This window comes from Thermobia domestica, chromosome 6 (genome assembly GCF_964235325.1).
Source record: "Thermobia domestica chromosome 6, izTheDome1.hap1.1, whole genome shotgun sequence".
Lineage (NCBI taxonomy): Eukaryota > Metazoa > Arthropoda > Insecta > Zygentoma > Lepismatidae > Thermobia > Thermobia domestica.
Window position 1 is genome coordinate 175109090 of NC_137459.1, and position 13894 is coordinate 175122983.

General features: G+C 34.7%; 1 protein-coding gene across 3 annotated transcripts in view; it reads left to right on the top strand.

Annotated features, from left to right (window-relative positions):
- Positions 1 to 4515: 4515 nt before the first annotated feature.
- Positions 4516 to 13894, top strand: part of LOC145688339 (DNA-directed RNA polymerase I subunit RPA1-like) — a 475886-nt gene continuing 466507 nt past the window's right edge. The window contains exon 1 of one of the 3 annotated variants that reach the window (XM_081762462.1): positions 4516 to 4663. Coding sequence is in view for 1 of the 3 variants with exons in the window: in XM_081762461.1 (XP_081618587.1) it covers positions 4591 to 4667 (77 nt within the window). In the remaining 2 variants the exon portion in view is untranslated. Of the gene's footprint in view, positions 4668 to 6879; positions 7003 to 13894 lie in introns of those variants that run through there. The other 2 variants (XM_081762461.1, XM_081762464.1) reach the window with 2 other exon arrangements.

The following is a 13894-nucleotide window of genomic DNA, read 5'->3' on the forward strand; positions in this document are numbered from 1 at the left end:
TAAATACGAGAAAGATGAATTCATGACGGCTGGAATCATTGGAGCTGTGATAATTATCAAATCTGAATAAAGAAACTAGAGTATGTGACTAATTTTTAATACCTGAGTAGTATATCAATAACGGAGATATGAAATGTTAACTATAAACAGAAAGCAAGTGAGAAATTGTCAGAAATTATAAAATATTTCAACATTGTGGTGATGAGAATGATGATTGTGGCACCAAACTGGGGATCCGAAACATGGACATTATGAAAAGATGACAAAAAATATTGTACTAGAGGGGTGACATCCAGAAGTCCTAAAGTGCAGAAGTCCTAAAATGCAGAAGTCCTAAAAATATGGGCACTAGACCTAAATTTTTGGACTTCTGCACTTTAGGACTTCTGCACTTTAGGACTTCTGCATTTTAGGACTTCTGCACTTTAGGACTTCTGCATTTTAGGACTTCTGCATTTTAGGACTTCTGCACTTTAGGACTTCTGCCTTTTAGGACTTCTGCCTTTTAGGACTTCTGCCGTTTAGGACTTCTGCCATTTAGGACTTGTGCCTTTATCATTCACTTGCTTTAGTTCTGAAATTCGCCACCACCACACGAAATTGGGACGATGCAGCAACTAGTTGGCAATAATGTTACGAACGTATGTAATTCCAACAGTAACAGCTATATTTGTCTACTAAGATCGTTATTATCACTATCTGTTCTGCACTTATACACGAATGACATAATACAACCTATTTCATTCTAAGAATTAATTACATAATTTGTTAAGAAATTCGTTTCTTTCGAATGGAGATACGAGAATCCCAAGACAAATTCCTAAAACAAGAATAAATAAATAAATAAATAATAAAAAAAATGTTTAAAAAGAATATTTTACCAGACTTCTGAAACCAAGCAAACATTCAGAATTGCAATATATACTGTGCGGAGCGTATTTTATTAAGAGTAGGACAAAAATCCACCAAAGTTTACTTAATTAGGACAAAAGCACACTAGACATTTCACGAGTGAACATTAAATACCAACTGTATACATAAAGAACGCAGTAAATTTAAAATTGAGCAAAGAACATTTATTATGCAATACAGTGGGTGACATTAATAAGTCTTAAATGGCACAAGTCCTAAAAATATAGGCATTAGACCTAAATTTTAGGTCCTGTGCCATTTTTGCAGAAATTACTACATAGTCATTTAGGGGTGTAGCCTGCAAATTTTTCTAGGGGAGCATGATTTTTATATATTAAAAGCAAATCAAAAGTTTATTTCCAGATTACGAAAGCTTCAATAAGACAATAAATTTATACATATTACACATGTACACAAATACATAATATTATTATATTTCCAGTTAGTTCCTTTTTGAAACCTGGACCTTGACAGAGCGTAAATTTAAAATCACAGCTTGTGGGAAATGTACGAATCAGGTAGTTATAAGAAATCGGAAACTGTTCATGGAAATCCATTTGTTTGACTGTATTTATCTTCTGTACTCTTATATAAAAGAGTAAAGATGAGTGATTTTTTGGGCATACTACTACAAGTAGAGTCGTTAAATTTTAATTATAAAATATAATTTTCTTATGAAAGCAGGACATAAGAAAGAATTTTTGGAAATAAGTATCGTAAAACGGGTGGGGCAAGATTTTTTTAAAGGGTAGTGTATCTCGCAAGTTTCTGAAGCTAGTAAAATGAAACTTGGCATATAATCTTTCCTGTTAAAAAAAAACTGAAAATTGAACACATAAAAAGGAAAGAGCAAAGGGAGCACTTTTTTAATGTTCGAATTCCCCATTACTTACTCAGAAAATATGTAAATAAATTAAGGAAGGATTTGTTTAAGCTAGATGCGTGAAACTCGGTATTTGAACTTTTAACTAAAAGTAATAAAATACTATATGTTTCAGTATCTTGAAAATTACACTTCAAAGGGAAAGGAGGGTCAATTTCTATAATATTAAAATATCCCACTGCTTATAAGATTTGGGCAGAAAACTCTTTTCCTTTAGGCCTCGGTTATTCCAGTTAAGCAAATGAGAGTACAAAGTGGCTAATTAATTAGGTTCTTTTAATTATTTTAACATGTTGACGTAGTTTAATTCTTTTAAAACTGTATTCTTTCACATTCTATTATAAACATCCTTCATTTGCTGTAATTATTAAACACGTTTAAGAACAAAAGAGTAACTCATAATAGAAACAATTTCTGCAGGAACAACTGGTAGGATTCAGCCTCTTGTTGTGTTCTTTAGGCCGTTAAAAATTTTCTTGAGACATTTTTCTGACACTGTCCTTCTCTACAACTATAACATGAATTTACATCTCCGTAATAATATAATTAAGATCTCATCACTGATTCATAATCAGTTTTCTTTTCCTAGATTTGCTAATCTTATTGGGTATGCATGATATAAAAGCGGTTATTGGAAGAAAAACCATCTGTGTTTGAAAATTTTCTTTCAAAGATTGTGCAGCATTTTGCGATTTGTGCACAGTTATTGGCGTAATAAGGTGTGTGTGGTGTACACAATGTTTATGCATCACACACTTTTTTACTATATATCATTATCGTAAAACGTTTTCCCAATCAATTAATAATTATAACATTTGAGGATATAAGAAGTTCTGACATAGAGTGAAGCGAGGGGACTCACTATAAATAAGTAACCCTTGCCAATTACAGAAACATTTAATTTTTATTTTATTTATTAATTTATATATTCTACTTCGTGAATTTATTTCTCCCTAACGAATAATTTTCATTTTGAAGAGTGGACGTTTCGGTGTAAACATTAGAACTTTTACACCGAACCAGCCTCACACCTAAACGTCCTTACACCGAGCAATCCGTACACCGAAACGCCCTGCACCAAAACGTCCTACATCGAAACAGCCGTATCCCAGGAGTAGTTAATTACGAATATGACAATTATTTGCTACAGAAAGACTTCTGTACAAGAAATATATGTGTAAAAATAATTTACTTCAAAACAACACAAGGAAAGCAAAATTTATGACGTACATAACTAAAACACAATATTATGTTACTAATATGAAGTCAATGGTGTGGAAATAGAGAAAAACAGACATTATGAAAGATCTGGGAATCACATTTGGTAGAAAGTTAAAATTTTGTCAACATAGAAATATATCATGGAAAGAGTAAGAAAGGACAATAGGCTTCATTTATTTATTTATTTATTTATTTATTATTTCAGAACGATAGAATATGTATTTATACAAATAACTTGTAAGAACTAAGGCTCTGTAATATGAAACAGTATATCTAAAACTTGACTAACAGATTGACAGTATTCTTCTTACGGACGCGATGGTAGCGCCACAAGAGATTTTTAGGACTTCTGCACTTTAGGACTTCTGCATTTTAGGACTTCTGCCTCGGTATGATTTTTAGGACTTCTGCCTTTTAGGACTTCTGCATTTTAGGACTTCTGCACTTTAGGACTTCTGCATTTTAGGACTTCTGCACTTTAGGACTTCTGCACTTTAGGACTTCTGCCATTTAGGACTTGTGCCGCGAAATAATTTTTAGGACTTGTGCATTTTAGGTCTAATGCCGTTTAGGACTTCTGCATTTTAGGACTTCTGCCATTTAGGACTTCTGCCGCGTCCCCTACTAGAGTTCTCAGGAAACTGAATGTTGAGGATAATGGAAACAGCTGATTGGAATGATAAACTAATAAGGATAAAGGGATAATAATGTGAAATAGTTAAAAAGATAAAATACATTGTTGAAGAAATCTTATTTCGAGTGATGTGTTAGAAGGTATGATGGAAGAAAAACAAAGAATGTAAAGAAATATAAAATTAATTGTAAAGTTCCTTCATCGAGATGAAACATCTTAAGAATCATAGTATATGGAAACGTCTAATTATGGAGCTGCTGTGACCTACCGGTACCAGTGATGGAACAATATTATGATTAATTGTACTGATAGAGGTAGAAGCCGGATCCCGCTAGCTCCTAATTCAAGAAAATTGTTTTTTAACTAGCACGTTTTAATATTAAACTAGCAAGAAAAGCAAAGTAAATATGCATTATTAGTAACAACATAGACCTGGATGATTTATGAAATAAATAAATAATTTTCAAATAAATAATTTTAATAGAACTTCGAAAGAAATATGCAATATTATTGATATAAGGAAGTCCTATCGCTTCCCAGGTGTTAAATACAGCCTTAAGACTACGTTTTTCTTCAGGTCCAACACATATTCATAGACTATTTACAGTATATATGTGCATCATATAAACATTTGATTCGGGAACAATAAAACAAGCTCTACCATCGTTTTGTCAACGCGATGTTTAGATCCTTGCACTCTTTAAATTTTCGATCGAAGTTACCATTTTTTGGAAACCAGAATACATGTATTTCTTTTTTTTTTTTTTTTTTTTAAGTTTGTTGGACAGATATAGAAGGCCGGGAGTGCCTATGTGAATCAGGATGATAAACTGTAAATCTTTCTTTTGATTCTGCTGGTCTCCGGTTCTTCTAGAGATTCGATTCTTTAATTCCACTGAAGGATCTGTTCTTTTGTAATCATTCATCACTGTGTGATAGCATGTGTTTGGCTGTCTGCTTTCTGACTGATGTTGTAGAGAAGGAATGTGGTCTGGAGGAAGTTTTAAATAACAGTAGGTACAATAAAGTTTTGTTAACTGTAATTTGAATAATGAACATTGTGATTATTTGATTAATCGGTATCAGTTACTTCAGATAGAATATGTCTCATATATAATTCACATGTAAACATAAGGATGTGTTTCTTTAACTTGATGTAACATGTTCACGTGTATGTATGCGGTGCAAATTTTACTAGCAGTCAGTAAATGTGCAGTTGAACGATTCGCAAGCCGCCACATAATGAATGTTGTATTGTTTCTGCAGAAAAGTGATTACTTGCTATCAAAAGCGTGCTGGTCAAGTTTAGGCAAACCACTTCAAATAGTTCTTCAAAAATTATAATTCTTTCACTAACTTCCTTATTATTGTCCTACAAAAAAAAAAAAAAAAGTTCTAGGTGACATGACAATACCAGACTTAGCACAGAATAAGTGCGAGGGAGCAAGTAGAAGTAATTATTGAAAAAGTATTGGTGTGGTGCTAGATTTCCACGTAAAATTTAATACTTTGCATAAAAAGACATGTTTGTAAGGAACAAATTTTTGCAAACGACAGAATTAAAAACGAAATGATACAACTGTATTTTAGGTTTACAAGAGTAAGGTTACTAGCATAAAATCATTACAAGTTCGTTATAATGCATTAAATAAGTAAGTGCATATAAAAGATGATTATTTAATCTTTTTTTTTTTTCACCGGCGATATATTTCTGCATAGTGTGCAGAACCTGTACTTTGTTTACAAGTGGAACGTTACTAGCATGAGACCATTATAAGTACTATGGAAATTCGTATCGTTGCAAAACTCCACTTCCCGACATTTTCACATACGCGCATACTCATCAAGTGCATACTCCCTATCGCTGACGCGCCTGCACCTTCGAACGCGCTCGTGTGCAGTCCCACCGGTTTCGCCCTGCTGTGACTTGGTTAGGTAGCGTTCGTGCTTTTTTAGTGGCTACCTAGCACAGGTTGGTTTGTGTTTTAACACTAGTTTTTATGTTACTCGTCCGAAAGCCATATTTCTATGCAAAATCGTAAAAGAATTGTAGGTTGTCAACAATTACTTCTGGTGCCCCCATGAATTTTATCTATGCCAAGTGGGATATTTTCATGTCTCCCTATGGAAACCTTTTAGGGGACACTAAGAAGGTGATTAGTTAAAGAATTATAATTTTTTCAAAAATTCTTTCTAGTGGTGTGCCACAAGTACACCAGTACGGTTGAAAAATTACAATTCTTCCACTATTTGCGTATAAATAGAGCACCCACAAATGTACCTTAAAAACTACAGTGAAAGAAACACAAATATGCCTGTGCTAGATTGAGACTACATGCTCGAATGGCACCTAAGCGAGTCAGAGCATGGAGCAGCTGCTTTATTCTAAGATAGCAGACGTATCAGTGATGGTGGATGTACGCGTACGCAGGAAAAGTGTAAACACGTTGATTTTCTCAGTGATACTGGTTCCTATACCACTTCTAATGATTTGATACTATAATATTACGCTAACGCTATAATTGTAAATATAAAATACGTATAGCTTTTGTACAATGTGCAGAAGTAGTATGCCGACGGATAATAGTACCCAGTAAATCATCTTTCATATGCACTAACTTAATTTCAACCATCATATAAAACACTAGTGATTTTACACTAGTACTTCTTCACTTGGCAACATGAAATATAGCTTTATATTGTACTATTTAATTTTGCTACTTGTAGGAATTTGTTCCCTGTAAACATGCAAAATGTTGACTTTTCCCTCTAAATTTTTTGAAATGTGGTGTACCTAAACTTAAGCAGCACCCTGGAGGGGGTACAATTATTCGATTAACACTTCAGTTTTACCTAAATGCCGGGACAAGTAAAGAATACATGAACCAACATTTGATACTGTGCTTTTTTGTATGCAAATCGTTTGGGATAAACTTTACATTATCCACTTCAGCTGCACATCGATAAATAGGACCGCTTTAAAATGATAAAGTATAACAGAATAGAGTAAAGTCGGGTTAGCTTAGGGTTACAAAAGTTTTGACCCATTTTGTTAAAATTATTCCAGTATAATTTCTTGCGGCTTCGTAAGAGTACCAGATGGAGCAGGCATTGTAAAGTTCAGCCAACTTTTGCTCATTTAGAGACCTTTCACTTGTATTAGATATTCCTGCATGAACAGATTTTCTTCGTTGCATGCCAGGAAGTGCTGGAGCCAGAGGAGACGATGAAAGACAACAAAGAGCTATGAAGTATAAGGTTTTAAGTACCGCAGACAGGAGGAGAGAAATACAACTTTTGCAGACATACTGACTGAATTACTCGAAATGTGGCTAAGAGGCTAGTAAGAAAGGTAACCAAGGTCTTCACTGTACGAGAGTAATTGAGTAAAACAAGCTTTATTTTTAACCATACGGAGAACCTTAGTAGGTGAACTAGAGATACAGCACGATCTGTCAGTTTTGCAGACTGTTATTATTAACTATGAGATACATGCAACCATGATTGAGAGAACTGTTATGTAGAGAGGAAACACATCAAACCGTTGTTATTTGGTTCAAATTTACGTAGTGTATGCACAAAAATGACGACACTTTTTAAATATAGTTGTTGGAGTTGATTTTGAGTTTAGCGTCCCTTACGGCAGTGATGCTATGTGGACGTACTGGAATCCGAACCACATGAGCTCCTGCCGGGAATTGAACCCGGGTCCCCACACCAAAGGTGCGTATGCTAACCGCTTAGCCACGGAGCTCTTTCACAAATATAGTATTGTTGCTGACAAACCATCTGCTTATTTTACTCCTTTGTTGATAATTCGCTACCTAACTTTTTACAATCTGTCGTTACTTTCCCTGTGACGTACCCATTGTTAATAAAATCAATATTATTGCGACAAGATGTTCATAGCCCTTATTTCTTACAGTCATTCCATGCTATCCAGGTTCTCGAAGGTTTGTTTAAAGTCAACAAATATCATATGTGCAGGTCTGAGTTCTAGTCAGTGTTTCTCACTCATCTGTTTTGAAATAATGATGATATCATCTACTTGCCAATACAGCGTTTCCATGTTATGGGAGCATAAATTTGTAAAATCTAGGGAAGAAATATGTTACTAAATTTCACAATAAGATTGTATAAGTGACCAAAATATATCGCAATCGTACATCTCATATTTGTACTATGGTAGAGATACAAAACAGAATGTGTTCTTTCCCACGTTGTACTGCAAAGGAAGACATAATGAAGTGAAATGCTATGTAAAGGCATGGCTCAGTGGTAGAGCGTTCACCTCTGGTGTTTGGGGTCCCGGGTTCGATCCCAGCCCCCGCCAAGTGAACTTTGTGGTGGACAAACACCGTGTGTGTGGGTTTTCTCGGGGTTCTCCCGTTTCATCCCACTTTCTTCATTCCACCATTTCATTCATTATTCATCATCACCGTCTCCTTTAGCCTAACCGGCATTATCGTGGGACGTAAAACTCAAAAGATTTCATTTTTGCTATGTAAAGGCAGTATAGAAAATGATCATAGAACTGTCACAAAGCTGCGCCATACGCAAGACAGGTATTTTTATGCCACATTAAATGTTTCTCCAGTACCTTCGTTAATGCATATACCTACTATCAGTAACATGCCTGCTCCTTACGGACGTGCCCTTACGTGGGCCTTCCAGCTGTGCGCTTTATACTGATTCGTTTAGATAGCTTGCACGTTTTATTAGCCACGTAGCTCACGGTGGTTCTGTTTTATGAACTGTAGTTTTCATAACTTAAATCGTATTTATAATTCGCTCTCGTAAATGGAAACTGCACCCGTTAATACAGCTCCTCCCTTAAGCACTTTCTAACCCAGTAAGAGTGCATTTCCTGCTAAAAGAAATTCATTTTTCAGTAATATAAGTATGCTCTCATAAAACGCTGTTTTCAAGAACGTTATCCCATTATAGTTTTAACAACATTTTACCTGTTTTATTTTTATGTTATGTATTTATTGTATATTAATCGTATTGTTCCCGTGTTTTGTTTTCAGTCATTTGTTCACGTTCTCGTAATGTTCTTAACAGTTTGTGTATTGCGGATATTATTACCTTTCCTCCACATTGCTAACGCAGTTCAGCGGTTATTTCTTCTCCAGCTGCTTTGTCTTTTTGCTTTTTGATACTCTTTTCGACTTCATAGTCTGCGGGGACTTCGTAATTTTTTTTTTCAGTGTTTAGTCTGTTCTTACTTGTTCTTTAGTTCTACTACGTACGTTATTCTTTCCTGTCTTTCCTTTTTGATGTGGGAGATGTGGGTTCAATTTTCGTCATAGCTCATATGGTTCGATCGCACGTTAAGGTGTAAGCCCCCGTCTCATACAGCCATGGTGCTTCACAGGACAATAACTTAAATCTAGCTAACTAAACAGACCTGTACTAATTCTTCAGAGTATTCTGCCCATCTTCCTAATATGCCGTCATTATTTGTATTATTTTTCTTTCAGTGTCCTTACATCATATTGGAACAGGGTGGAAAAAATCATTTTTTTATATTTTTTTTATTTAAATAGATTTTTTTTTGATTTAAATCAAATCTTTCTTCTCGTATAATACAAGTCGCGAACTGAAGAAAAACATTAAAAATTAATATTAAATGTTAATTATGCCATTTAAGTGAAAGTATTGGGGTTTAATTTTGAATTCATTCCCAATCGTTAAACTATTTCAATCACAATGTTTCTTATGCATTGTGGAGAAAGTACAGCAACGTTTATCAACATGACTTTTTTTTTTTTTTTTTTTTTTTTTTACAAAAGTTACTGATATTTGGCGGGGGCATATTTTTATAATAAATCAGAACTAGCTAGCGGCATGAAATACATATAAAGAACATAACTTTCGACTAAAATTAACTAACTCACTCCATAGCCTATAGAACCCGGAGGTTCAATGCCGCTCTCACAAAAGCTCTCCATTGACTTCTATCCTTAGCTAACTGGATCCAGTTTCTACTTTGTATTTCTATTTCTGCAAGATGCATTTTAATATTGTTCTCCCATTTGCGCCTAGGTCTTCCTAATGGTCGTTTTCCGACTGCACTTTCAGTTAAGACTTCGAAAGCGTTCCTAATTTCTTCCATCCTGGCTACATGCCCTGCCCAGCTGAGTCTCCTAGACTTGACCCTAACAATGTTTGGTAAACCGTATAAATTATGTAGTTCCTCGTTATGAAGTTCCCGCCATTCCCCATTCTCGTTCTTCTTGGTTCCGAATATTCGTCTCAGGATCCTGTTCTCAAATACTTTCAGTCTATGTTCTTCCCTCAGAGTAGCGACCATGTTTCGCACCCATACAGAACAACAGGCATGATTATCGTTTTATATATTTTAAGCTTCAAATTCCTCGACATAATTCGCGACGAGAAGAGATTTTGAACTGAATAATAAGAGGAATTGCTGCTTTTAGTGGACATTTAATTTCTTCGTGAATATCGTTTTCGTCTGTTAATATTGATCCTAGATATTTGAAAGTATCCACGTTATCAAAGGTATTATTCGATATTTTAACGCATCCAAAATTTCCTGTATTACAATCCCGAGGAACTTCTATGTAGGGCAGAGTTCCCGATATCGCACCGGGTTCTAAATCGCACCACCCCTAGTTTAAAAGGAACCATAGTACTAACAAGCCATCTAATAGTTAAATTAAGTACTTAAACATATTTCCATAATTACAGAGTAAAGTGACGACGTTCAGTAAGTTATGTGTGTGTGCAGTTGCAGTACAATATAATTGGAGTATTCCTTACTAATTTTCGGGGTATTTCACAGTAGAATAGGGAGTAAGGAAAGAGAATTAGCTTATGTTTCAATAAGTAGTAACAAACAAAATACCATTAATATTATAGTGATAAACTCAAGCTATTCTTTTTGTAACTTGTGAGGTATGTAAAGAATAACTTTTTAAAAAATGGTGTAGTTTCCCAAATCGCACTACTACCGTGTGTCCGAAATCGCACCAGTGCGATTTTGGCTCCCATGATGAATTGTTTTTCGGTTACAATTCACACAAGGTGGGCACATGGCAATGTGGAAAATGGTCTCCGGAGTTTATGAATCGTGCTTTGAAAAAAAATTATAGAAAATAGTAACGCTGCCCAGCTTAATAATAGGAGGAAATAGGACTACCAACATGCAACCACAAAGAACAGAAGTACTCTCATCAAGTCCTTACAAAAATCATCTTGAAAAATAACGGCAAAAGCAATCAACAGTATCCAAACGTGTGGAGAGATCTAATCTTTCTGAATCGTCAGCTAGGTCTGCATGTGCTTCAGGAAACCTTAACACCAAAAAGTGTATTCGAAAAGTAGATACATCCAAATTACGATGCTCAGAGCTACATAGTCGCAGTGTTTCAAATGTGGCTTTTGAAATCAATGAGCAAGATTGGTTTTGCGTCCTATGTCAACAAAATTTAGTCGAAGATATGGTACAGTGTGTTTTGTGTAAAGTCCGGATACATGAGTCTTGTGCGGGTGTTTCAGGAGATGAACGTGCATTCCAATGTGATTTTTGTGCACATAAGGTGTAGCTGTCTGTTTGCCATAAATATACATACTTTACGTTTCACAGGATTATGAACAATATTGCTCATTGGATCAGCAATATAGATATTTTTTTCTGTAATGATATGTTCTTCCTCGTATTAATAACTCTGACATAAAAGAATGTGATATATCATAGAAATATTAATTTGTTCTACTTGTAGGTTGCATTTCTACTTAGCTTATTTCTGTGCTCGGTTATTTACATTGCAGTATTTTTTTTTTTTTTTTTTCTTTTTAAAGATGTATTATACCTCATCTTAGTATAACATTAACAAAATAATGAAATATTCCATGGAAATGATGATTTGCTTTACCCATATGCGTTACTGTGAAATTTGCATATATTCAAATGGCGGCGCGATTTTCATTTGGGAAACGTGTTTTGTAAATCGCACCGATCGCAGGCTTCTAAAATATCATCATTTTTATCATGATAATGATAAGATATCGTTATGAAATCACTGTAAAAGGATTGGAAACTATGAAGTTCAATATGGTCAAATAATCATTTTAAATTTCTTCAGAAGTTTCGAATTAAAACAATTTATGTAAAAAGTGGTGCGATTTTGGCTACTCTCCCCCATTTAGTACATAAATTTCGCCTAAAAGTTTTAATTTTTTTTCGGAGAAGGGATCGGACCCCTCTAAATACGCCCTTGTTATCTGGAAACACAAATAGACGTGGATACAAAAGAATTTTCGTTTTAAATGTCCATGGTGATTTCCTCGTTGGAATAGTTAACGGTTTAAAAACCCTATGTTACTAAGAGAAGAAAGCAGGATTCACTCGTTACCTGTTCAAAACGAGATTTTCCCTAATCATTCTCTGCATGATACTCGTTTTCATACTGTGCTTACATACATTTGAGTCTCATTGTATTATGATTATTATCTTCCATAATCGAAATAACAGAACAGAAACGAGATTTTACTTCTTTTCTCTTTAAATTAATTTATTTCGGAATTTGATTTAAATCAACGATTTTTATTTTTAAAAATCAGGTGATTAAAATCTTGATTAAAATCGTGATTTAAATCAGACTGATTTAAATCAATCCACCCTGTATTGGAAGCACGGCGGATCAGTGATAGAGCACTCGTCGCCATTATTTCTTAATAACTCAACCACCTACGTTAATCATCCGTCTTCTTTAGCCTAAACGACATTTTTAACCGTATGATGTGAAACTAGACATTTAATTTACATCATGTCGTCATTGGTTACAATCCTGTTTTTGTTTTACTTATTCCATCGTAGCATTTTGTTTTTTCATTTGATTTGTTTAAATTATCCGTTTCTTTGATTTGCTCTTTCCTCTTCTTACTTATCCTTTCTCAGTTCTTGATACTTTTCGTAGATATTTCTGATCTCTGTCATCTTTTTTTCCTCACGTCATACTTAGTTGCAGTGATTGATCGCCCTCCTTATCGAACTATTCGTAATTTCCCTTTGTTGGTCTTTTCCCTATTACTTCTGTTGATTCCTTGATTGCTTGTTAAATTTTCTTCCACTCTGCATCTACTTTTGATTCTTTATTTTCTGCCTATTTCGCTTTCATTTTCTTTTCTGTTACTTACTGATACGCTCATTTTTGTTGATGTAGTGAGGCATCTGCATAACAGACACCTGTGGAACATGATTATAAGTCTGTAAATGAGAGATATCCGTTACAGAGAGGCTACACAAATTTAAATTACTCACGTCTCTTGCGGTAATGTTATGCAGTGTATAGCAAATAGATTAATTATAAATAAATATCAATGTAGGCTAATATCGAAATAGCTGCTGTACTTCGTTCTCAAATTACTGATGGTATTCTCAAAACAGACTGAGGGGACAAGTACACCCCCTTGAAATTTTATCGTAGAACTAATGGGTTTGCTCTTTCATCATTTAAGTTATATTCTGATGCAAGCTCCACGGCAAAAAGAAGTAAGTTTGTCAGGGAAGAGAAGTCCGGAATAGAATTCTTGGTCGTACGCCAGTGTAACCACCGTTGCTTTTAATTATTGAAGGTTTTCCAGGATTTCCATGAGAAAGCAATTTATTGTGGATAGAAAAAAAAAAAAAATAGAATATAAAGTTCAATTTGCAGCTGTTCTGTAATGATGGTTCGCCACGTCATTAACTTACAGCAAAAACATTTTGTAAGGAACAATCTTTCTGTCTACAGTACTCTATCGAAAAGTTATTTTCAAACTACAAAATGTATTTGTTGTGTTAAAATGAATGAACTGTATAATTCCTATCCGTTCTGGGGAGGTTACTAAAACGTTGGGGCGGAAGGAAACTGACTGTGTCCGTGTCTGAGAGTGTGGAATAGAGGTTTACGTTCCACAATAATATGTATGTTTTTGCCGGAGCAAACAAACTGTCCGTTAAGGGTCTCACTGTATATTGACTATATACAGGGTGTTAATTAACTATACCGACAAACTGTAAAAGGCGATTCCCACATCAAGATAAGAGGAAAAGTTCATATGTACCCTTTGGGGAAAAATGCATAGTTACAGAGCTAGCTCTTCTCAAAATCGTCTAATAGCTGAATTTCATCACACGCTCTCTTGAACTCGAGAAAACTTGGAGTGGCGGTGCATATCAATAAAGGGAGACATATATACGTAATCCAAAAATTCATACATCGTCACTGGAATGA